General features: G+C 41.3%; 1 protein-coding gene across 2 annotated transcripts in view; it reads right to left on the reverse strand.

Annotated features, from left to right (window-relative positions):
* Positions 1 to 24,495, reverse strand: part of EPYC (epiphycan) — a 59,811-nt gene that overhangs the window by 16,660 nt on the left and 18,656 nt on the right. For both annotated transcript variants that reach the window (XM_075205327.1, XM_075205328.1), the window contains 2 exons: positions 14,537 to 14,702; positions 6,058 to 6,216 (listed from right to left, as the gene is read on the reverse strand). In XM_075205327.1, the coding sequence (XP_075061428.1) occupies positions 6,058 to 6,216; positions 14,537 to 14,702 (325 nt within the window). The remainder of the gene's footprint in view (positions 1 to 6,057; positions 6,217 to 14,536; positions 14,703 to 24,495) is intronic.

Raw genomic sequence — 24,495 nt, forward strand, 5'->3', positions numbered from 1 at the left:
AATTTGGTAAAGTGGAGAGAGTCTAATCTGGGCACAGAAGATCTCTGTTCACAGGCCACTGTAGAAGACAGTGCCCACCGATTGCCCCACAACTTGATAATAAGCAACCTATCTGCCTCAGTTGTTCTGTCTACCAGGGATCCCACCGATGCCACCAGAAATCTGTGACAGGATGGACTGCCTATACCACCCTGTCTGTTGTTGCTGGGAACTGGCTGGGCATGCTTTGCCACAGTTTCCTTTCTTTATTCCAATTGCGCTCTCACCATAGTAGGAGGGGCTTACAATGCTGCCACCACTGAGCTCCTTAACGGCATCCAGAATCCTGTTCCTTCTGGGTAACTGTCACTGCTAGTGTACCCCCTTGCTGGTACACCTGGGCTGGTATACCTGACTTCTTACCTTCAGATCAGGGTTGCTGTGGATCCCATAGATTGTAAGCTTGCGAGCAGGGTTCTCTTACCTCTCTGTCTGTGTGTATTACCCAGTATTGTTTTATTAATGTTTGTTCCCAATTTTAAAGCGCTACGGAATTTGCTGGCACTTTATAAATAAATGTTGATGAAATGTTGATGATGGTTACCCCCTGGCCTTTCACACTGGCCAAAGCTGCAGGTAGCGGCAAAACGTTGGTAATGGAATGTTTTGTCCACCTCAGAACAACTGAAGAATTGATTAGATTTGGGTCTTATCTGTAGGTCACAGGAATTTACAGCAGAGTAAGTAGTTGTCACAGCAGGTTCTTGAAGCAAAAGATGGTTTATTAGCTCAAGTAATCCTAACAAAGACAGTTCACACGCTAGTCTGTGGTACTAGCGATCTTTCCAGAAGTATAGATGGTACAATAATGATACATTTCAGTACAAACCAGTGCTGTTTTATACAGTTTTGGACACAACCTAGAAGGGGGTTAGCCAGCCCCCTGGACTCTTTGCTTGCCCCAAGAAGTCTGAGTTATTTTTAGTATCAGGATACAATATGTTTTCCAAAACATGGATTTAAATGCAATGTAAAGTTAAAAATAAATACACTAATCTGCTATATCCCAAAACCTTCTGTGTTCATTATTCGGACAGTATCTGAGATGCAGGATACAAGCCACACAGACAGAGAGACAGTGGTTCCCCCTGCTGTATATAACGGCCGAACTAATTAACATGAAGGACTTTCTTTAGAAAAGTTATACACATCCAATCATGACATCCTGTCTCAGAAATTACAAATCAATATCTCAGAAATTAATGCATTTACTGTAGAAAGTGCCACATGATATAATAAAATCAGTACAGTAGCAATGATCTAAATAAGCGCCCTGCGCTATTTCCATTAAATTAATTTAAACCATAAGTTATTTATAAGTGATCCAGCCACGCCTTGGTTGACTATCTGACAAGGTCAAGACTATATTTGATTATCAAGAAAAGACTGTCTTATAATTATGATGCACTTAGAGATAAGAGAGAGATACGTTTTTGTTATGTCATAATCAAGTATGATTCTTCATGATGGCACCTCCTGATGTGGTTAAATGTAACAAATTGGATTATTCAAAACAGGAGATAAGAGTACAATAAAGGTTAAAATTATTGGTGCACTTGTTATTTTTTCTTTTTGGAACAAACATCAAGACTATGCCTTGACTGTGCCACTAGCTATATTTGAAAGGACTCTCCAGAAATTCGTTGCAGTAGAATATCAGGTTACTTGTATCGATAGGATATCAGGTACTTGTCTATTATCCATCTCATTCTGTGGAAGTTGAACCCACACACATGCCTCTTCGTTTAATTATCTACCTCTGGGGGCTTTTGCCTTTTGTGAGATTTGATTGGGCCATTTTTAAATCCTCTGATCCTGATTACACCTGTTCCCCTACTGAGGAAAGTACCAAGTGAGATTTATTTTAAGAGGCATCACACCCTCCTCACAGGAAGACTGTTAATATAATCTCCAAATCTACATTTTTCAGACAGATATCGACACATAAATTAATATACATCTTTACAAAATAATTACATGGAGACAAATTAAAGGTGCAAATTAAATGTTCCTCATAAATTATCCTCCAGGAAATAAAACCAACTTTAATAGAGTTCTTCTTTCCCCCTATGATTACAGTCCTGATACTAAAACACATTAATAGAACTATACATGAGTATTCTGCTCCAGTCATCTCAACTATAAAATTTGTGTAATGAATGATAAATGGTGTGGGGGACTTACCTGGATGTAGAGCTCTCTCCGGCGGCGGCGGTATTGATGGCCGGGCCAGGAAGCCAATTAGGGCTCCCCATTCGTCCTTTTGAATTTTGGTTCTGCTGTGAGCAACGGCGCAGTGACGTCACATAGTATCGGCGCTTCAGCGGTTATTTAAGTCTCTCTGGAAGGCACCATATTAGTTCAATGACGGCAACTGAAAAAAGAAGCATGGGAAAGAGGCACCACCTGAAGAAGAGTGGATGCGCAAGACAGAAGAGACAGCCACCGCAGTCAAGAACAGAAGCAAGAAGACGGCTGAGAGCAGAGACAGGGAGCCCTTGTAAGGGCTGAGAAATACCCTGCCAAGAAGACGACAACGGCAAGCGGAGAAGAACATGGCTGGGTGAAGAACTCCGCAGTTGAGCCAAGGATGGAAGCAGAGGCCAGGAAACAGGTAGGGCCATTGTGGTCATCCCATAAACCAGGCGCCCACCCCGCACCTCTTTGACATTCTTTCTTGGAAATAAAGTTTTGCTTCTTTTTGGCACCGGGCATTAGGCCCGAGCTGCATAACAGTCACTAGGCCTGAAAATCAGATAGAGTGGCCTCAGTAGGAGTTGTGAAAGGGGCATTTGGCCCAAGAAACTACCAGTGGGCATAAGGCCCAATAGTAAGTATAGGGGCGCCAGGCCCCAATAGTAAGTAGGCAGGGGCACAAGCCCCCAAATATAAGCAGGGAGCACCAGGCCCCAAGAGTCCACAAGTGGGCATAAGGCCCAGTAGTGAGACCCTAATAGTCAATAATGGGCATTATGTCCTTTAGGGACGATGGGCATTAAGCCCTTTTGTGTAGTGGCCATTTAAGCCCATTGTATAGTTGGCCATTTAGGCCCTTGTGGTAAGAGGGGCGCTAGGCCCTTGTTCTTAGCAGGGTGCTAGGTCCTGGTTCTTAGCAGTGTGCTAAATCTTGGTTGTTAGGAGGGCGCTAGGCCCTATATAGTTTAATAGAAGGGTACTAGACCTTTAATCTAGGGGACCTTTGATCCCTGGTTATTAGTTCATTTTAATCTGTTGAGAGTGCCCTACGAGGCCCTCCATCCAGCCCGGAAGGACACCTAAATTCCTGAACCCATAAGAGACGGACTTAAGAGCCGGGTTCAAGCCACAGGCAGAGGCCTGTGGAGGGGCTATGTCAGCGGTATCAGATGACGATTGTATTGTGGTCGCTGCAACATTCAGAAGGGGGATGAATGGAAAGTGGGGGTCCTGGATCGCTGGTCAGAAAAATACGGTTCCTCCTAGCTATACCTCGGGATCGGGTGAGTACCTGGGGTGTCGGGAAAGGGGATTGTGGTTTGAGTGGCCTTGTTCCCCTAGGCACCCATTACACATGGCAACAAACCAAACATTGTGTCAAAAGAAATTATTGGCACTCCAGGTTAAATAATAACATTTTACCCTGAGAACAAAGCAACATTGTGTTCATGGTGCCCAAACATTATAGTGGCAACAATGATGATCCTGGATCTTGCTACCATTTGGACCTGGTAGTATTTAAAGTACCTGGCTCTCTGGCATCGTCCATCGCAAAGAGAACTTTGTGACCCATGGATCACTTGCTCAGCCTCTCATTAATTCAACAAACATGATCTCTCCATTCTTTCCAATTAGGAGAGATCCTTCTCATATGTAATGACTAGACAACTGCAGCATTCACCCATTTGCATTGATTTTTCTCTACCTCAGCAAAAACCCATACAAGTACAACTGGGTATCAAACCCCATCTAGTGCAAACTACATCTTGAACCATTAGCTTGCCCCCTCTCTAGTTCTGGTGCTTCTGGGGCCAATTTCGAGGACAGGCAAGTTTAGCAATGGTGGACTGGCTTGATTCTACTTTCTTTGAGGATTCATCTGGCCACATTATAGCCCACCTTTATGGGTGGGATAGTATTGAGAAGGGAAGAATACACTCTTTTCCTGTCTCTTTTACCCCTTAGTATCTCTACTACTGGTGCCTGACTGATGTTTCGTGGCTGTTCTGCCCCAACTACTGTGGCCAGTAAATCATTACTCTCCACGACCTTCTTTAGAATTATGTCTAGAGATTTGGTCAGCTTTGTTAGTACAGCTTCCTTCTGTCCAGGCCTTTGACTACTCGATTTGTCACTTTCTGCATGAGATTCAGGGGGCTGAGTTAAGACACTTGTTCAAACTGATCCACCAACCCGAGCTCTTCTCTTCATCTTTTCAGTGTAATTGGAGCTAATCTCAAATGCTCCTGGCCAGAGTACAGGATCGCAGGTGGCAGATGCTCTGGGTTGACTTTTTTGCTCATCCTAACTTCAAGGTAGAAACAAAATAAAGTTTATCACAGCACTAACCCCCCTCCCCCACCATTGAGTATCCATCATTGAGCATTATTTTTAACCACTTTTCACAGGCGTATGTACTAAAGGTGTGTGATGAAACAAAAGGTCCCTTATCACGCAAACACTACTTAATTTCTCACACTAATAAGGGTTGATTTACTGTACTTTTTACCCTTGGTCCCCTCATCACAGTCTTTATTATGGTAGAAATATATGATGCAGTTAATGACCCAGTCGCAACGGGAAATGTATTTTGTGTTTTCAGTTATGTTCCAAATGTGCTTACATTATTAACCATGTTGTCTATATACAATTATTATGCAAAGTATATTATGTGGTTTATCGTAATGTATGGGAATACTCTGTTTGTGCCACTGTATATACCTAATGTTATAATATTTAGTGGAAGTACTGCTGCATTCAAATATAGTTAAATAACGCTGTCAGAAAGGTCTTGTGGCACTACAACGCCCAGATGCTGACATTGTGCTTCTGAGCAGGTAAACAGATTATCCACACAGTCATTGTTGACAGACCCACACTTCCACAGACCTAGACATTTCAGGACTGATTCAAGTTCGGACGCAACCTGCGTGGAGTTTGCATTTACAAAACAAGCACAGAACTTGAGCGTATTTCTGACTCTATGCAAATACAAGCAGATCTCATTATATGTTTCCATTTGAATCTAAGTATTTAGTACACTCTGGCTAAACGTTATTTGCTGTACGTAGACAGACAGATCAAAGAATAGTTGAATAGTTGAAGTTGAATACGTACATGCATATGAGCAATGTAAGTCCTATTATGAATGCAAATTTTTTTTTTATAAAACAAATGAACAACTCTTAATACTATAATCATTAATCAAATATTTGTAAAAGAAGTCCTCATTTTTTTAACAGTAAATACATAAAATCAGGATGTTCTTAATGAATACTGTACATACAATGCATTTATATAGTCTATCTTACTTGCTTATACATGTTCTGTGCTATCCAGTGGCACATATATGAGTAGTTCGTTTTTAAAATAAAGGCCATCATTTAGGGCTTTACTAAGCATGCGCTGGTGCCCACACATGCTCAGAAGAACAGAGAAGGGGCCCCGGGTCCCTTTTCTCCAGATCCAATAGCAGCCACACTAATCTCTGGCTCTTGTGGCACTAGACTGAACCATTTTTAAACCCACTGATCCCTCCTCTTACTTCTGATCTCATCCCAGTGACAGTACTATCAACATTATGACTAAGGAGCACAATCGACTTATTGAAACAATAGTGTTATTTACATATGTTGTTAAGTTCATACATGACATCCACCTCTTTCAAGATATTTTGGACAATTGTGCGATACTAATTCTAATACCAAATTGTGTTACATATACAATTAGAGATGAAAAGAACAACTTAGCAGAAGGTTGACCTAGCCCTCCTAAGTTATATTAGTAAATCAACAGCTATAATATATATAAAAAAATACATACTTAGATATGAAAAATCATTCTTGTTTATCTTGCTTATCTTATTAAAACGCAAGTAGACGTGAGTAGTGTCTTTAGGAAGAGGTGGAACTGAATCAAGGTTGTGATCATCGCAGTAAACAGTGGTACGAATGCATCCACAGAGAATACAGGTTGAGATGCCTGCAAAGCAAACAATCATAAAGCAAGGGCTTAATATTGTAAAGTATTGTATGTTCATTTAAAAGTCGAAAGATTAGATTGCTATTATTATTATTATTATTATCAGGCGCCACAGTGCTCCGCAGCACCGTACAGTGTGGTACATACATAAAAACAGAGACATACAAGGTAGACAAAATAAATGCAGACATGAAAACATAGGTATGGAGGATCCTGCTTATTAGAGAGCTTACATTATAAGTGGAAGATGGCACAGCTGAAAGAGAAGATAAAATGTGGCTCAGAGTGGAGATTGGGACAGTTGTGCATTAGTGTGAATAGTCTTTGACATAATCATGGGCTGTGAGGGAGGAAGGGGAAGGAGGTGCAGGTGGGCAGAGTTGAAGGTGGAAAAACAATGTGGGCCACAAGACTGGGTGAATATTAGAGATTTGCAATATGTTTGTTTGGCAATTGAATGTGCAGTGCTGTAAGTTGAAAGGATGAATTTATAGTGGAGGAAATCAGGATATGAACAATATTTTCTCCAGTGGTGCTCTGCATTATGGGATTAAATCAGTGAAAACATAAACAAGTACAGTATGCTTCATGTTGCCTTTTCTACCATTTGTCTCCACCAGTTCAAATCATTCCTGCTCATTTTAGTCTGTCAATGTGTCAATGTGGTCTTAAATTTAAACCTGCTTCCCTTGAGTGTTACACAAGTTTTACGCCTTTAGATGACTTTAATCAATTGCTTTGTACGTGCTCTCCAGCAACAGTCACAGGGTGCTTTGCTTTATCTCTATGGCTTTCTTCTCTGTTTTTTTTCAAGCTTTTTATTTAATTATGTCAACAGTGCTTAATTTTGTTGCTCTTGGAGATCACTGTGTGCATAGAAAAGGAGAATGTTAGCTCAACAGTTAAGGAGGCTGTCCATGTAATGTCAACCCTGCTAGACTTGCTAGAGAACATGGTGTAAATTTATCAAGCTGTGAGTTCCGACAGGTTTGAAATGTGGAGATGTGGAACGGATTTACTGGATTCACTACTAACCTTGATTAACGCTGGCTTACCTGAGGTGCGGAGTCTAACGATCTCCCCGGTATTCACCAAGAACCGCCGCAAGGCGGGATGGGCTTTGCTGCCAGGAGTCGCAGGTCGCGGTCCTCAGGTTTGCCCCGAGGTGTAGTACAGCGGAGCAGGAGCGAGATGAGAGTAGTCAGACAGGCTGGGTCGGTACACAGGCAGGCAATGCAGACAGAATCAGGAAGCGGTCTTGGAGTCAATCAAACCGGGTCGGTACACGGGTCACAAGAACAGAAGCGAGGTCAGCTAGCCGGGTCGGTACACAGAGGACAACGGAATCCAGAAGAGTGAACAAGCCGGGTCGGTACACTGGGAGTCAATACACACGAAGCAGGAACAAGGAAGGACACAGGAATCAGGAGCCAGGAACTGGTAAGTTGCTCTGACACTCTCCAAGTGTCAGAGCTAGGTTTTTATGCAGAGTCCCATTTGAATTCCCCGCCCTGGGTGATCATGTGACCGCCCTAGGTAGCGGTCACGTGATGCTGAACCCGGAAGTGCGGCTTCCGGGTCCGACGGAGCGGTGGGGGAGCGTGGAAAGGTAAGTATCGTAACAGTACCCCCTACCATAAAGGTGGACTCCGAACACCTATACAGGTTTACAGGGGAATCTTTTATGCTAGAGTTTGAGTAGACGGGGTGCATGAAGGTCGACTGCTCTTACCCAGGAGCGTTCCTCGGGATCGTAACCTTTCCAGTCTACAAGGAATTGTACACCACCTCTGTTTTTACGGGAGTCCAAGATTTGTTTCACTTCATATTCACCCTGATTCTGAATAATAACAGGGGTAGGAGCCCTAGGAGGGGTGGAAAACTTGTTGGTAACCACTGGTTTCAGCAATGATACATGAAAAACATCTGGGATCATAGAGAACGTGGTAAGCTTAATCTGAACGCTGCTGGATTGATGATCTCTGAAATGGAAAATGGACCAATGAACCTGGGAGCAAATTTCTTGCTGGGAACCTTTAACCGAATGTTCTGTGTAGATAGCCAAACTTTATCCCCGATAGAGAGATTAGAGCCGGCTCCTCTCTTTTTATCATAAGACTCCTTAGAACGAGAGATGGCTTTTCTGAGACTTGATTTGGTTTGTTCCCAGATATGTGCGAAGTTACGAAATAATATGTCCACTGCTGGGACTTCAGAAGCAGTAGATTGGGAAAAGGTGGGTAATCTAGGATGACAGCCATAGAGAACGAAAAAAAGAGAATTAGAGAGAGCCTCGTGGAAATGGTTATTATGGGCAAACTCAGCCCATGGCAGGAGGTCCACCCAGTTGTCTTGATTGGCAGATATGAATATTCTTAAAAATTTCTCCAACTCCTGGTTGGTTCTCTCTGTGAGACCGTTAGACTGGGGGTGATATGCAGAGGAAAAATCAAGCTTGATCCCAGATTTATGACAAAAGGATCTCCAGAATTTGGATATAAACTGAGATCCTCGACCGGAGACAATGTGATGAGGACAACCATGAAGGCGGAATATCTCTTTGATGAAAATATCAGCCAACGAGGAGGAGGATGGAAGACCTTTCAATGGAATGAAGTGAGCAGTTTTCGAAAAGCGGTCTGTGACCACTAGGACCACAGTACAAGACTTGGAGGGAGGTAGGTCAGTGATAAAATCCATGGAGATTTGTGACCATGGGTATTCAGGAACTGGTAATGGAAGTAGATGACCATAAGGCCTCCTCCTGAGGGTTTTGTGTTGGGCACATATGGAACATGAAGACACAAACTTCCTTACATCTTCCCATATGGAAGGCCACCAGTAATTGCGAGATAACAGGGCCCAAGTCTTGCAGATGCCAGCATGACCCGAGAATAGGGAACGATGAGCCCATCGCAGAAGTTTGATGCGAAGAGGTGCAGAAATGAAGGTTTTGCCTGGAGGACAGCTTTTCTTGATATGGGTTGCTGCCAATATTCGACTAGGGTCCAGAATAAATTTATTCTCCTCCAAGGGTTCCGAGTCAGTAGGATCAAATGAGCGAGATAGAGCATCTGCCTTGATATTTTTAGATCCAGAACGGAAGGAAATGTTGAAGTCAAATCGGGAGAAGAATAAGGACCATCTTGCTTGTCGAGGATTTAGGCAGTGTGCCGTACGTAGATATAGCAAGTTCTTGTGATCAGTGTAGATAGTGATGGGGAACTGGGCTCCTTCTAGAAGATGCCTCCATTCAAAAAGAGCCAATTTGATGGCCGGGAGCTCCTTATCCCCGATACCGTAGTTCTTCTCAGCAGGAAGAAGACGACGGGAAAAGAATCCGCATGGACGGAGATTTCCGGTAGTGTCTCGTTGAGAAAGAACTGCTCCTGTACCTACGGAGGATGCGTCCACCTCTAGAATGAACGGGCGGGAACAGTCAGGTTGCTGGAGGATGGGTGCTGAGGAAAAGAAGGATTTTAAGGTAGCAAAGGCTTGGATGGCCTCTACAGACCATATTTTGGCAATCGCAGACTTACGGGTTAAGGCAGTGATGGGAGCCACCAAGGTAGAGTATCCTTTAATGAACTGGCGGTAGTAATTGGAGATTCCCAGGAACCGCTGTGTAGCCTTAAGGCCCGAGGGTTGAGGCCAATCCAGTATGGCTTTTAACTTGGTAGGATCCATTTGCAATCCAGTGCCAGAGATGATATAGCCTAATTAGGGAACTTGCCTTTGTTCAAAGATGCACTTCTCTAATTTACAATATAGATACTTCTTCCTAATGCGGGACAGAACCTCCAAGACATGTTTGCGATGTGATACTAAGTCTTGGGAGAAGATGAGGATATCATCCAAGTAGATGACCACACATTGATATAATAGGTCTTGAAAGAGTTCATTCATGAAGCCTTGAAAAACAGCCGGGGCATTGCATAACCCAAACGGCATGACCAAGTATTCAAAGTGACCGTCTCGGGTGTTGAAGGCGGTCTTCCACTCATCTCCATCCTTAATGCGCACCAGGTTATAGGCCCCTCTGAGGTCCAATTTAGAAAAGATGGTAGCCCCCTTTATCCAATCAAATAATTCTGAGATTAATGGTAAAGGGTACCGATTTTTTACGGTGATGGCATTAAGGCCTTGATAGTCAATACAAGGGAGGAGGCCCCCATCCTTCTTTTTTACGAAGAAAAAGCCTGCCCCAGCAGGAGAAGAGGATTTCCGGATAAAGCCTTTTCTGAGATTGTCTTGGACATAATCCTCCATGGCCTTAGATTCGGGAACGGAAAGTGGATAAACTCTGCCTCGGGGTACTGGTTTGCCAGGAATAAGATCTATATTACAGTCCCAAATTCTATGTGGAGGGAGTTTCATGGCCTCTTGTTCACAAAAGACATCGGAAAAGGTTTGGTAGGGTTCAGGAAGCAGTGCCAAGGGTACCCTCCTGTGGCGTTTGGGACCCTCCTTGGGAACTACTTTTGCTAGACAATGATTAAAGCAATGTTGTCCCCAGGATAAGATATGACCAGACTGCCAATCCACGTTAGGAGAATGGAGACGGAGCCACGGAAGTCCAAGGATAACAGGATTGGTAGTTTTATGGATGACAAAGAAGGAGATACTCTCCTGATGTAGGGCTCCAATCTGAAGACGAAGAGGAGAGGTGCGTAAAAAGATAGATCCTTCAGGGATTCTTCCCCCATTGATGGCTAAAAGGGAGATAGGTTGTTCTAGGGATAGCGTGGAGATAGAGAATTGCTTTACCAAGGCAGCCAAAATGAAATTCCCAGCTGCTCCGGAGTCAAGGAGTGCGGATTGGGAAAAGGTATGTTGTCCAAACTGTAAAGAAATGGGAATAGTGACACAATCATTATTATAAGGAACTGAGGAAGAAGAAATAAGGAGGCCTAATGACACAGTTCCTGAACACGTTAGGCCCTGTCGTTTCCCGGACGTTTGGGACAAGAGTTCAGAAGATGCCCGCTCTCTCCACAATATAAACATAACTTGTTTCGGAATCTTCTCTCTCTCTCTTCGGCCAATAGGCGGGTCCTTCCCAATTGCATCGGTTCCTCGGGTGGAAGAACAGGTGTTTGGAAATTGGGAGCTAGACGGATCATACTGTGTCGGGACTGTTCCTTCTCAGAACTACGCTCCTTGAAACGTAAGTCAATCTTAACACAGAGGGAGATGAGATCGTCTAAAGATGCAGGGAGTTCCTGAGACACCAGCTCGTCTTTAATTCGATCTGAAAGACCCTGCCAGAATGTAGCTACAAGAGCCTCATCGTTCCAGCGGAGTTCCGAGGCCATAGTTCTGAAGTGGACCGCATACTGACCCACAGACTGGTCTCCTTGGCGGAGACGCAATAACCCAGCAGCGGCATTGGAAACCCTTCCGGGCTCGTCAAAAATCTTCCTAAAGGTGGACAAAAAGGTGGATAAACTATGCAGGATAGGATCATTCCGCTCCCATAATGGAGATGCCCACGCTAAGGCTTGACCAGAGAGCAGTGATATCACATAGGCCACTTTAGCCTTTTCAGAAGGAAAATTCCCTGGCAACACTTCAAAGTGGATGGAGCATTGGTTCAGGAATCCTCTGCAAAGTTTAGGGTCTCCATCCGAATTTGGGAGGAAGACGCTGCTGCTGCAGGAGGGGGGTCCGGAGCTGCACTCACTGGTGCTGGAGGTCCGGTAGCCACTAAGGTGTTCTGAACAACATCCAGCCGGGTAGATAAGCTCTGAAGGAATTTTAAAAGTTGCTCTTGGTTCGCCTCCTGTTTATCCATTCTACCCACTAAATGCTCCAGTAGATCTTTAACCGCTGGATCCATGGTCAGAGCAAACTGTAACGGATTTACTGGATTCACTACTAACCTTGATTAACGCTGGCTTACCTGAGGTGCGGAGTCTAACGATCTCCCCGGTATTCACCAAGAACCGCCGCAAGGCGGGATGGGCTTTGCTGCCAGGAGTCGCAGGTCGCGGTCCTCAGGTTTGCCCCAAGGTGTAGTACAGCGGAGCAGGAGCGAGATGAGAGTAGTCGGACAGGCTGGTTCGGTACACAGGCAGGCAATGCAGACAGAATCAGGAAGCAGTCTCGGAGTCAATCAAACCGGGTCGGTACACGGGTCACAAAAACAGAAGCGAGGTCAGCTAGCCGGGTCGGTACACAGAGGACAACGGAATCCAGAAGAGTGAACAAGCCGGGTCGGTACACTGGGAGTCAATACACACGAAGCAGGAACAAGGAAGGACACAGGAATCAGGAGCCAGGAACTGGTAAGTTGCTCTGACATTCTCCAAGTGTCAGAGCTAGGTTTTTATGCAGAGTCCCATTTGAATTCCTCGCCCTGGGTGATCATGTGACCGCCCTAGGTAGCGGTCACGTGATGCTGAACCCGGAAGTGCGGCTTCCGGGTCCGACGGAGCGGCGGGGGAGCGTGGAAAGGTATCGTAACAAAATGTTGCCTATAGCAACCAATCAGATTCTAGGGCCTGATTCATTAAGGATCTTAAATGAAGAGGTATCTTATTTCAGTCTCCTGGACAAAACCATGTTACAATGAAAGGGGTGGAAATGACTGTTCTGTTTTGCACATAAGTTAAATACTGACTGTTTTTTCATGTAACACACAAATACTTGATACCTTATTTGGACACTGAAATTTCAAGTTGATATTGGTGTGCTACATGAAAAAACAGCCAGTATTTAACTTATGTGCAAAACAGAACACTCATTTGCACCCCTTTCATTGTAACATGGTTTTGTCCAGGAGACTGAAATAAGGATCCTCTTCATTTAAGATCCCTAATGAATCAGGTCCCTAGTTATAATTTATTTAGTACATTCTACAAAGTGATAGCTAGAATCTGATTGGTTGCTATAGGCAACTTCTCCACTTTTCAAACCTGCCTGAAAATCACAGCTTGATCTCAGTGTTGACCAGCCTTCCTGTGTTTCAGCCACAAGAACTAGATTATACGCTTGGTTAGCGAAGTAAATTGTGCCTGAACAATTCATGTGTGCTGTGTAAAATTGTGTGCTGATGTGCAATATAAAAAATAATAATATTTTAGTCATCTAAAGGTGAAAACTCCATAAACATTTATGAATCTCAACTTTTATTGTTTATTCCCTAAAATACTGCTCGGCTTAGCTTCACTTGTGGCGTAAATCAGGCCTGGCTCTCCAGGTGTTGTGAAACTACTAGTTCCAGCATACCTTGCCAGCTATTGGCTGGCTATCTGTTGGCAGAGCATGCTGGGGCTTGTAATTCCACAATACCTGCAGAGCCACAGGTTGGCCATGCCTGGCTTAATTTAATTGTGAGACTGAGGAGGAGACATCAGGAATATACTGTATATACTACATGTGTGCTTGAATGTTATTAGTACATTGCTAGAAGTGACATTAGTTTTTCCACAAAGATACAATTGTAAATTAAATGTATTTTGGGTTGCTGCTCTAAAAGTAAATGCACTCATGTGACTTATGTGCCCTGTGCTTATACATAAAAAAAACACAGTAGGCACCTGATGTGATAAAGCAGCATTAGCACTGTGCTTTTACACATTTGTAAACAAACCTGTCCAGAATAAGACTGCTTTTATTAACACAGATCTATTTTACCTAATATGTTTTATATAGTGCCTTTTCAGGAGAGAGCATAGAAAAACAGTGCACCCTGTACATAAATGTGGAACATGGCATGAGAGTCAGTGCACATATTGCACATATACTCCCTCCTGGTCAGCAGTTCCTCTAACAAGCATTACTGAAAAAATTCATCAAAATTTAAAGTCTTTAAGCAATGTATTCTCACTAATTCATCAATGATTTGAATTTGGCTAAAACAATTTGATTGCTGACCAAGTCAATAATCTTGAATCAAACAGGTCAATTAAAGGCTAACAGTACTTTGTTGTTTTTCTAGGTAGCATAATATAAAATAACCATACCTAACTATCAATTTCATTCAAGAATAATATTTCCATTGCCATTTTGTCCATTTAAAACCTAACCCTAATAAAACATTTATACTAAACACATTTTCCGTTATGGAGGGGAGGGGGGGTTTAACATGCTTGAAAATATCAGGCAAAAAATGTAAAAATGGTCAACAGAAACATTAAAACTTACATAAATATATATTGAATTAAGAAATCTTTTTGTTCAAGAAACATAAATTCTTTATATAGTTTTTGTGGAAAGCAAAGCTCTTTTAAAATAGTATTAAGTAGTTAATTATAAGCCCTGCTGTAAGATATATTCACATCTGTCTGCTCCTCTTTTTTTTTAACTGAACACAAACCTCCGCTTGCTTCTGGAATTTGGACTCCAGGAGACAAGGGCCCCTGTGGTGAAGAACCATCAATTAATTTTGGTGTTGATTCTTCATCTTCTTCAATTTCTTCTTGAACTTGTTCTGGTGGAAGAATTGGTCTATTCACAACAGGCAACACAGTTCCGATTTCTATCTGGAGGGGAAAATGTAAATTAATTAATCAGAAAATAAGAACTACAAACCCGTTCTTTATTACTTGTCTTGAAGTTAAAGAAATAAAGTTGGACACTAGGTGTCACTGTAGAACACATCCATAATTTTTGCTTATATAATCATTTACACAACTGTGAACAGAAATGTAATATGCTTCTGCAACTTATATTGACATTTAACAAGCTATTATACTTATATAAACAATATGACAGCACAACAGTATACAAATAGGTGAAAAACTATTTTGCCTATTTCAACAGGAATGTCAGATGGTATCTTCTTTTACTAATATAAAAAGGATAAGATAGCGCAAAACTCAAATCGATATAAAATTTATTACAAATACATGGGTATCAACAGTAAAAATGATAGGCAATTTATTTCAGTAAATTCTGGTTAAATAGATGAAATATCAGAGGAGACTTAACAATCAAGAGACTAAATCATTGGCATAATCTCATTATAAATGTCATAGTAGAAATATATATATATATATATATATATATATATTGTGATTAGCGTTATGCTGTATAACGCTAATCACAATATTAACCTCATAATAGCTAATTCTATGATGCTGATGACATTCAGCATTTTTTGAAGATTTTATGAACCTGGTTATATGTCTATGTGGGATATATTTTATAAGTCTCAAGTGATACTGTTTTAATAGTATATATATATATTTCTACTATGACATTTATAATGAGATTATGCCAATGATTTAGTCTCTTGATTGTTAAGTCTCCTCTGATATTTCATCTATTTAACCAGAATTTACTGAAATAAATTGCCTATCATTTTTACTGTTGATACCCATGTATTTGTAATAAATTTTATATCGATTTGAGTTTTGCGCTATCTTATCCTTTTTATATTAGTCTTTATAGTATCGACGGGTCCAGATCCCGTCTAGACAGCTGCATCTCGATCGATTGATATAGGATAACTAGCGCCCCATATATGCGTGTTTGTTTTGATCTTCTTTTACTATCACGTCTGTATTGCCCATTTTTAGTGGCATGTGCCCACCTCTCTGATGAGCCTTAGTGGTTGAAGTACAATTTGATCTATTATTTTACAAATACTTATTATATATAAGTAATAAAATATGAAATATGAAAGACAGTATCTATACTTTTTCTGTATTTGCCTTTCAATATCAGTTTAACAAGTGAAAATATACATACACGCGCACACATACACAACATACTCATTCAACAACATATATTTCTGTAATTTAAGACGAAGTTCTCAGCTACATGCTTTAACTCAACTGCATTAAATGACACGTATAAGGTTGACTGTCATTTTCTCCTCACTCCTCTGTTAAATCATGAAAAGAGCTGCATCCCCCACACGTATTTCACATGTATGTAATATGCACTTCTGCAAAACTATGATCCACAACACTATAACCGAATTCTTGTACACTGCAGCAAAACTCTTTACATATTGCATATCTACTATGGTCTTAGAAGAACTGTGTTGCACCACAAGAGCCCCACATGCCCATGAGAAGGAAAATGTCTACAAACTTATCCATATAAGCTATGTTCTAATGCGCACTCTCCCACTGTTAAGTGTTAGCAGAATGAGCAATGATACATTTAACTTAAATATTGTGTAATAATGTGTGTGTAAACATTATTACATTTAGGGGTCTATTTATGACCCTTCGGTTTTTTCAATTGAAACTTTTCAATCCTTATCTCCTTGATAAGGATTGAAAAGTAACAGCAATATATTAAAAAAACATCTCAGGGACAGCAGTGCTGATAACCTGCTGTCCCTGAGAAGTGACTCACCTGTTCATCGCAGTCTTTTCTCAATTTTGAAAGCTGCAGTGATATTCTCTTTTTTTTTCTTCTTTTTGTTAGTGCGCATGCGCCGACCGAAAACTTGGTGTATTTACTACCATTCTGGACGGCAAAAGGTACGTTATGTGGCAGGGAGGGATCACATTATCCCTCCACACATGCGCTGTCCAGCTCTGCTCTTCAGAGCAAAGCTGACAGCTGCGAAAGATTTCAGATATGTTAATGTACGCCAGCTTCAGATGGCATACATTAGCATGTAGAAAAAGAGAAACATTTCTCTAGGAAGACTTTAATACATAGCGTTACTGAGCACTTCCCATACACTGTTATGGGGAGTGCTCAGCAAAACGATAAGATATCTGCTGCGATGCTAGAATAATACATAGTAATATAGGGATTAATTCCCGAAAGCAACAGTTTTTGTGGATTAACCGCTATATTTACCACTAATTTACAGGGGGAAGATCTTTGCTAAATAGGCCCCATCACGACAAATAGAAGAACACATTAACAAGAAAAGTCAGACACCGACACAGATGTAAAGACATTTTTTTCAAATGATAGTCTTTGTGATGGGCAAATACCATTTCTACATTACATTATATAGCAGGGTTCATTTAGCAGCTACTAAATGAATTTCTGAGTAAACCAGTTTTTCTGACAGTCAAGGAATGTTACGATTGTACTATTGTTACAACATATTAAGAATATGCTTTAAGATTTATCTATATTGTAAGCTAGGGGAACACACCCAACCCTTTTGTTTCAGTTTCTAGTATTATGTTACATCTATGTGCTGTCAAGATTCCCTGTTTATTTGACTGTATTTTGGTGGTGGCACAGAGAACCTGCAATCTGCCATGTGGCCTGTAGGCAGAGACAGCTCATTTTTAATCATTGCACTTAATCTTTTTAGTATTCTGTGTCTTTTATCTGCACTTTATTCCCCAGACCCAGTCTTTTATGTACCCTGACTCTCTGCAATCCTTCTCCAATCACTTTTATATTAGTTCCTTTGTCACACTTACAGAACATATTTTGATTTCACTCATACCTGGGTGAGACTGAATGTATGCTGGATGCGACTGATCTATATGCTCAAACCTGAAATTCCAATAGCCCATATGATGACACAAGGGTTTTTAATAACAATAAACTATCAAGTTACAATTGTAGCAATCATAAAAATGTCACTTGGCACAACATTTTATAACATTCATGAGTTAAGGTTTTGCATTGTGTTACTTTATTATGATTCCAAAAATATGTATTATATTTTGCTTGTAGTACCATTACTGGCCCAGCGAGCCTGTTGGGGGACTCTTATTGTGCACTGCAAAAGTGATTTATACACAAAATTCATCATACAGTATATATACATGCATAGCAAACAAGTGACAGTCACATGTGACAAGTACAACTTTGGCCGGGAAAAGGTGCTTTTTTTCATATGAGTGAAAAGTTCCATTTATTGTGCCAGATTAAATTAGTTGAACACATCTATATACAGTATATAAAAGGAAAACTTTGTTTGTTAATTAATATCTTCAACACCCCTATACCGATTGGGATGAAACCAATGCGAGATGGTCCAGTTTGATTCTGGCCAGGTTTTAGGGGGTTAGGGTTCTCCCATAGGTGTACGCTGGGTAGAACTTTGAGGAGGAGAGCCTGTTCTGAGCCTTCCACTGGATGGATTTGGACAAAAACTTCACAGACTGGTAATATTGGATCCCAGAAGACACACTAGGGGATTGAGATCCCGGTCGGAACTCCTGTTGATGTGCGCTGGGCAGAACTTTGACCCAGGGAGCCAGTTCTGTGTCTTCCACTGGATAGATATGGATATCATCTTATATATAAACAATTCATTGTTCTGTTTGTTTGTTTGTCTGTCCGGTTATGCATTTGGTCACCCCTGCAACCGTTGGAATGAAACCTACGCGAGGTGATCCAGATGGATCCTGGCCAGGTTTTAGGGGCATAGGCTTCTGGTCGGACCTCTCATTGGTGTACAATTAACAGAACTTTGACCCAGTGAGCCTGTACTGAGTCTTCCACTGAATAAATTTGATTTGTTTGTCTTTCCGGTTATGCATTCGGACAACTTGCACTGATTGGGATGAAACCAATGCGAGGTGGTCCAGTTGGACCCTGGCCAGGTTTTAGGGGGTTTAGATTTCTGTTCCGACCTCCTGTTAGTGTACACTGGGCAGAACTTTGACCCGGGGAGACTGTTCTGAGCCTTTCATTGCATTGATTTCTACAATAATTTTACAGCCTGGTAACACTGGAACTTTGACCCGGGGAGCCTGTTCTGGGCCTTCCACTGGATGGATTTGGTTTGCTTGTCTATCCTGTTATGCTTGTGGATACTCCTGCACCGATTGGGATGACACCAATTTGAGGTGCTCCAGTTGGATACGGGACAGTTTTTAGGGGGTTTAGGGTCCCATTTGAACCTCCTGTTGTTGTACACTGGCAGAACTTTGACCCAGGGAGACTGTTCTTAGACTGCCACTGGATGGATGTGGAGAAAAACTTTACAAACTGCTAACATTGTATTCCAGATAACACACTAGGGGGTTGAGGTCCCAGTCAGACTACCCGTTGATGTACGCTGGCCAAAACTTTGATCCTGGGAGCCTGTCCTGGGCCTTCCACTGGATGGATTTGGATGACAATTAATATAAAAAAACAACACTGGGCAGCCACCTCTTGAGTGTGTTGAAGAGTTATTAAACTGCTAATTATTTTAAAAATGTTGACAGTTACATCCAACTTATGGATAACTTAATAACTTGAAGATCTAAACCCAGGCAATGCCGGTTACTTCAGCTAGTAAATACATAAAGAAGATGTTTGCTATGCATAAATACATCGACACACTTTTGTTGGTCAATCAACTTAAGCTTGCTTTCCCAATCTAATTTCCATCACCACGACAGTGCTATACAGTCTGGACTTATTTCCACTCAAGCACATGCACTACCAGTATGGGGATTACCCTGCTAAAATAATAATCAGCACCAAGCTAGGACAGACTGGATTAGGATAGCAGTGGCCGGGCCTCGAAAATAGGGGACTAGCCTGCTAGACATTCCTTCATGTCCAAACTGTATTTAATATTGCTTCTGTTGTAGTGTGTTAAACTTATATGTATGATTTTTATTTATATTAAAATATGTTTAAATGGTGCCAGTTGTGTGTACACACCTTGGTACTATTGTGCAAACACGCCTTTTGTTTGTGCACTGTAATGTGCCTTTTAGCATGTATAGACAGGCAGCAGGTTTCCAACTTAGTTGCACCCTGCTTAGCAGACATGATGAAGCCACACAACACAGGGTGCCTGCAAGTGAGCTGAGGACTGGGCGAGACCCACGGGCAGCCCCTAGTAAGTGAGAATGTGATACAATTTTAAAAAACATAGATGCAGGGCAGAGTGGGTTCTCGCTTCAGGACAGTGCTAACTAGGATTCAGAGCTATCCGGGATTATGACTGCATGGACATGGAAGTCTCTGTAGACTGTGCTTTCTTTGTGGATCTCGAAAAGCAGGAGGACACAGAGTTCCGTCCCTACCATGTGGGTAGAGGAGGGAAGAGTGTAACTCAGCAGCTAGGATTGCGCATCAAAGAGAATAAGACAAAGAAATTGGTGCCGTATAAGAGTATGTAATTTGCAGTATGGTGAACTCTCTGGTATTGTTACATGCGGTGGTAGAAAAAGGGAGTGCTTAGAAAGAAAGGTAATTGAGACTTAAAACTTTGGAATATACACTTTGTGGTACCTTTACTAAGCTGCGGGTTTGAAAAAAAAATGTAGATGTTGTTGCCTATAGCAACCAACCAGATTCTAGCTGTAATTTTGTAGAATGTACTAAATAAATGATAACTAGAATCTGATTGGTTGCTATAGGCCTTTGATTGATGTGATATGGTGTTTCATTACAAAATGCAATGGCTTTCATTTTGATGCACCAGGGGGTTCTGCGTTTTTTTGTTTCTGTTTTGTGATAACCTGGTGGTCTCTGAATTTTCTGCCACTCTGTTCAGTTTTGCCTTAGTCTTGTTGCTCTGCTGCATTTCTGTCTTGTGTGTGTTATTAACCCTTCCATTGCCTGTTCCAGTGTTATGTTTTATTCACAGTGATATGTCTAGCGGAGGATAGATGAGCTTGAATTATTAGTTTGAAATTCAATCGAATTTCTCCAGTTGAAGGGCTTAAAACTTTTGGGTAGGTCTGATTTGAGTTTGACTGCTGCAGCCAAGTGTGCATTTCAAAGTTTGCATTATAATAAGCTATACAATTGTTGCCTATGCAATCTTAACTGATTCAATTTTATAGTATTTTTAAATGTTTTAATTTGAGCAGCAAACATTTGAGTTCCAAATTTGAGTTTGAGACATGGAAACCTGCAAAAGTATGCAATTTGATACTTAAGCTTGAATATGTTCAAACTGGCTCAAACATGTTTAAACCTTTTTTCCTAAGTCAAATGTTACAAATTTTTCTTAGGCTAGCTAACTTTCTCCAACTTTAGAGCCATTTCAAAGAATTGTTTCTAGAACCGCTTTGACATACTATAGAACTGTGGATAATAAAAAAAACAATAATATTATTTTAATACCCTGCAAATCACAGTTATATTACTATATGCAACCATTCAGAAAACTACAGTTCCCCAAAGTGCTTCTGGGAAGTTAAATGCAAATTGCATCTGCTATTTTGCGATAGGCAAACTACAGTGAATGAACTAGAATGTTCCATGTGATTCTTGGTAAAAAGGTAGGAGCCTAAAATGGACTGGCTAGTGAGAGAAGTAATGTGCATGACTGCTTACTGAGCTATTGAAGGATCTTCCCACAAAGAGCCACTGAATGCTATGGCTGAATTGTTGCCCTGAGTGATGTTTGCAGCCAGCCCAGAAAGAAGCACCTTTGCAGTATAGGAAAAGACCTAACTTGCCATTACCCATGAGATGTCAGCAGGACTCATATGAAGACATAAGTTTATTTTGCTTTGCTATGTTCAATTTATTTAAGTGAGACCTCAAACTGTGTTATTAAAACCTCTGACCGGGACTGTAATCTAGCTATTAAGAGATGTTATAGCACTGGATAAAGGAAGAGTTTGTTCCAGCCAAATCTGCTGTATTTAAAGTTATTTGCAAGCTGACTGAAACTGCCTAAAATGGTTGCTAATGTTGCTAGAAAATTGCAAGTTGTTTAACCCTACAGTTTCTGGGAGAAAACTGCTTATTCCATTAGACGGATTGCTAAGTGGACACAGTCCTTTACACTGGAAATTGTTTATTGTGCAGAATTGCTGTGGTTTAGCGAGCTTAGGAGTCACGCATGCATCAAGGTAACTACTGATTTCAACTTGTTCAAGTAAATAAGCTTCATGTGTCAGCTGAAACTTCACTTAAACCTGTGGATTATAATTTACCCCCTTGGGTTGTGTGTATCATAAAGTGAACTAGAAAGCATCTAACCTGAACAAGCTGGATTAATCCTTTTTGAATCTCTACTGATTTTTGTCTGATATTTATAATCAGTATAATTGCACTAAAAGTATTGTGATTGATTGGTCTAAATTATTTGCTGCCGCAGCATTAATTGTAGTGGTCTAATTAGCTTGTAACAACCAGTTGTCTCCTAAAGTATCCATCCAATGAAATCCATTTCTCTGAAGCACAGTGCCTAGATTTAAAGTGGGATAAATTTATTCAGTGACCTATGTGTTGTGTTAATTTATGTTTGTACAATGTTAAACCAAGATACCTAAAGTGTTATTTATTTTGGGACATATTGAATAACATTGCATGTTGATGGTATCACGCTATTGCTTCTCTACACTACCTCTATTTATCTGCTGCTGTGGTAAAGCTTTATGTCACAAGCAAAGACAATAAACCCACGAGTTTATGCAATTTTAGCCATTATTATTATTATTATTATTAATTTTTATTTATAGGGCGCCACAAAGTATCCGTAGCGCTGTACAGGGACAAACAATGGCACAGTACAAGGTGAAATAGCACAGTACAAGTAACAGTAAGCACTATAACTCTGGGGGCTCAGGCACAGCATGAAAGAGAGGGAGGGAGGGGAAAAGTAAGTATAGGCAGGTAACTATGGCCCAAGAGGGTGGGCACAGATGACAGGTTGAGAGTCACTAAGGGGAGCGGAGAGAAGCGAGAGGAGACAGAGGGCAGAGGGACCGAGAGGCGGTGAGCAGAGTAGCTGGAGAGCGCAGTTAAAAGTGATGGAAACAGGAGGTAGGAGAGCCCTGCTCAAAGTAGCGAACAATCTAAAGGGAGGGGAAGACAGACAGACACATGGATGAGACGTAGAGACGGGAGAAACGGAGACGGAGTCGAGGAAGGGGGAGAAGGGAAGAAGGGATGAGAAAGAGAGGTAGCCGACCGGTGGGAGTTTAGGCATGAGACTGGAAGGCTTTAAGGAAAAGGTGGGTTTTTAATGTTCGTTTGAAAGAGGACAGATTAGGGGAAGTTCTGATGGATGTCATGTGTTCCTTGTTTTATTCCAACACTACTGGGGGGACCTTCGGCTCTCTACCATACCACCGGGCCTGTAGAATCCTTTCTTATACTTTTGAGGGGCCAACCATCCACCCTGTTACATTATGCTGATTGGAAACCCAGATAATATTTTTTTCACTATGGAGGCAAAGGCTAGGCTACTGCATGTAATGCTGATAAAATGCAAGACTAAATTTGCACTACTCTAGTTTTATACAATACTATACTACAATCCCCAACATAGATGTACTTTTTATCTTTGTGATATTGCAGCCAAATTTTATGTTGGACTCGAGTAAAAAAAAAAATATGGAATGCCTATAGCAAGGGGCCCAGGTATATAATTATATATATATATATATATATATATATATATATATATTTATTATTATTATTATTTGTGAAATATTACAAATGGGACATTTTTTGGTTCAAGCAAATAAAAGGAGGTTACATTCAAGCATTAGACTTAGGACCAAAAATCAACTTCATTGTATAAATACACCACATGACATGCACATAATAGTCAACAGGCTACGACTTCTAGTTCTATACTTTCAATATAACAGTTCCCATGCACAGTACAAACTACCAACCCAACACTGAAGGAAACTGGCACTCTACCCAAACCACATGGGTTGTTAGGAGTCGGACTGGGGTAATTTACAAGTTTCGGACCCCTGGAGTGGAAACTTTAACATCTCATTTTAGGGAAAAAAAAACTTTATTTAATTTAAAGGAGTGGCACTAAAGGCTTGTGGGGTTGAACTGTGATGTGACATTTTTTGGGGGCTGCACTTTACCTTTTTGTGATCTGGGTGGACCAGGTAGGGGGTTACCATGGGATAGGAGGTGAGGAGGAGCAGGAGGAAGAGGAAGGGGCGGGAGAGGCAGGCCCTTTGGCAAAACTAAATCCGGGCGCAGTGTGCGGTTTAGTTTCCATGAAAATTGTACCCTCATGCACAATTTAGTGCCTGTGTATGAGAGGGTTTTGGGGAACCTAGCTGCAAAGATCACATTTGCATGCAAGGAGCAGCTGTGGTCACAATTATTGGACACTGTTAATGCAGTACTCCCCATAAAGTGCTCCACTGAAAATTGTCAGATGCACATCAGCAACATAAAGCACAGAGTGAAGGACAAGATGGCCGAGGAGAGGTGAGCAGCTGCAGGGACTGGTGGTGGACCTTCTCTTGTCATCATCATCATCAACATCATCATCAGTTATTTATATAGCACCACTAATTCCCCTGCGCTGTACAGAGAACTCATTCACATCAGTCCCTGCCCCAATTGGAGCTTACAGTCTAAAGTACTATATAAGTTATGAGGAGATGTTCAAGCAGATCATCCCTATTGAGCTACTCGAGGATATTAATGTGTATGACACCAACAGACCTGTGT

The sequence above is a fragment of the Mixophyes fleayi genome, chromosome 4 (assembly GCF_038048845.1).
Source record: "Mixophyes fleayi isolate aMixFle1 chromosome 4, aMixFle1.hap1, whole genome shotgun sequence".
In the NCBI taxonomy this organism is placed as follows: domain Eukaryota; kingdom Metazoa; phylum Chordata; class Amphibia; order Anura; family Limnodynastidae; genus Mixophyes; species Mixophyes fleayi.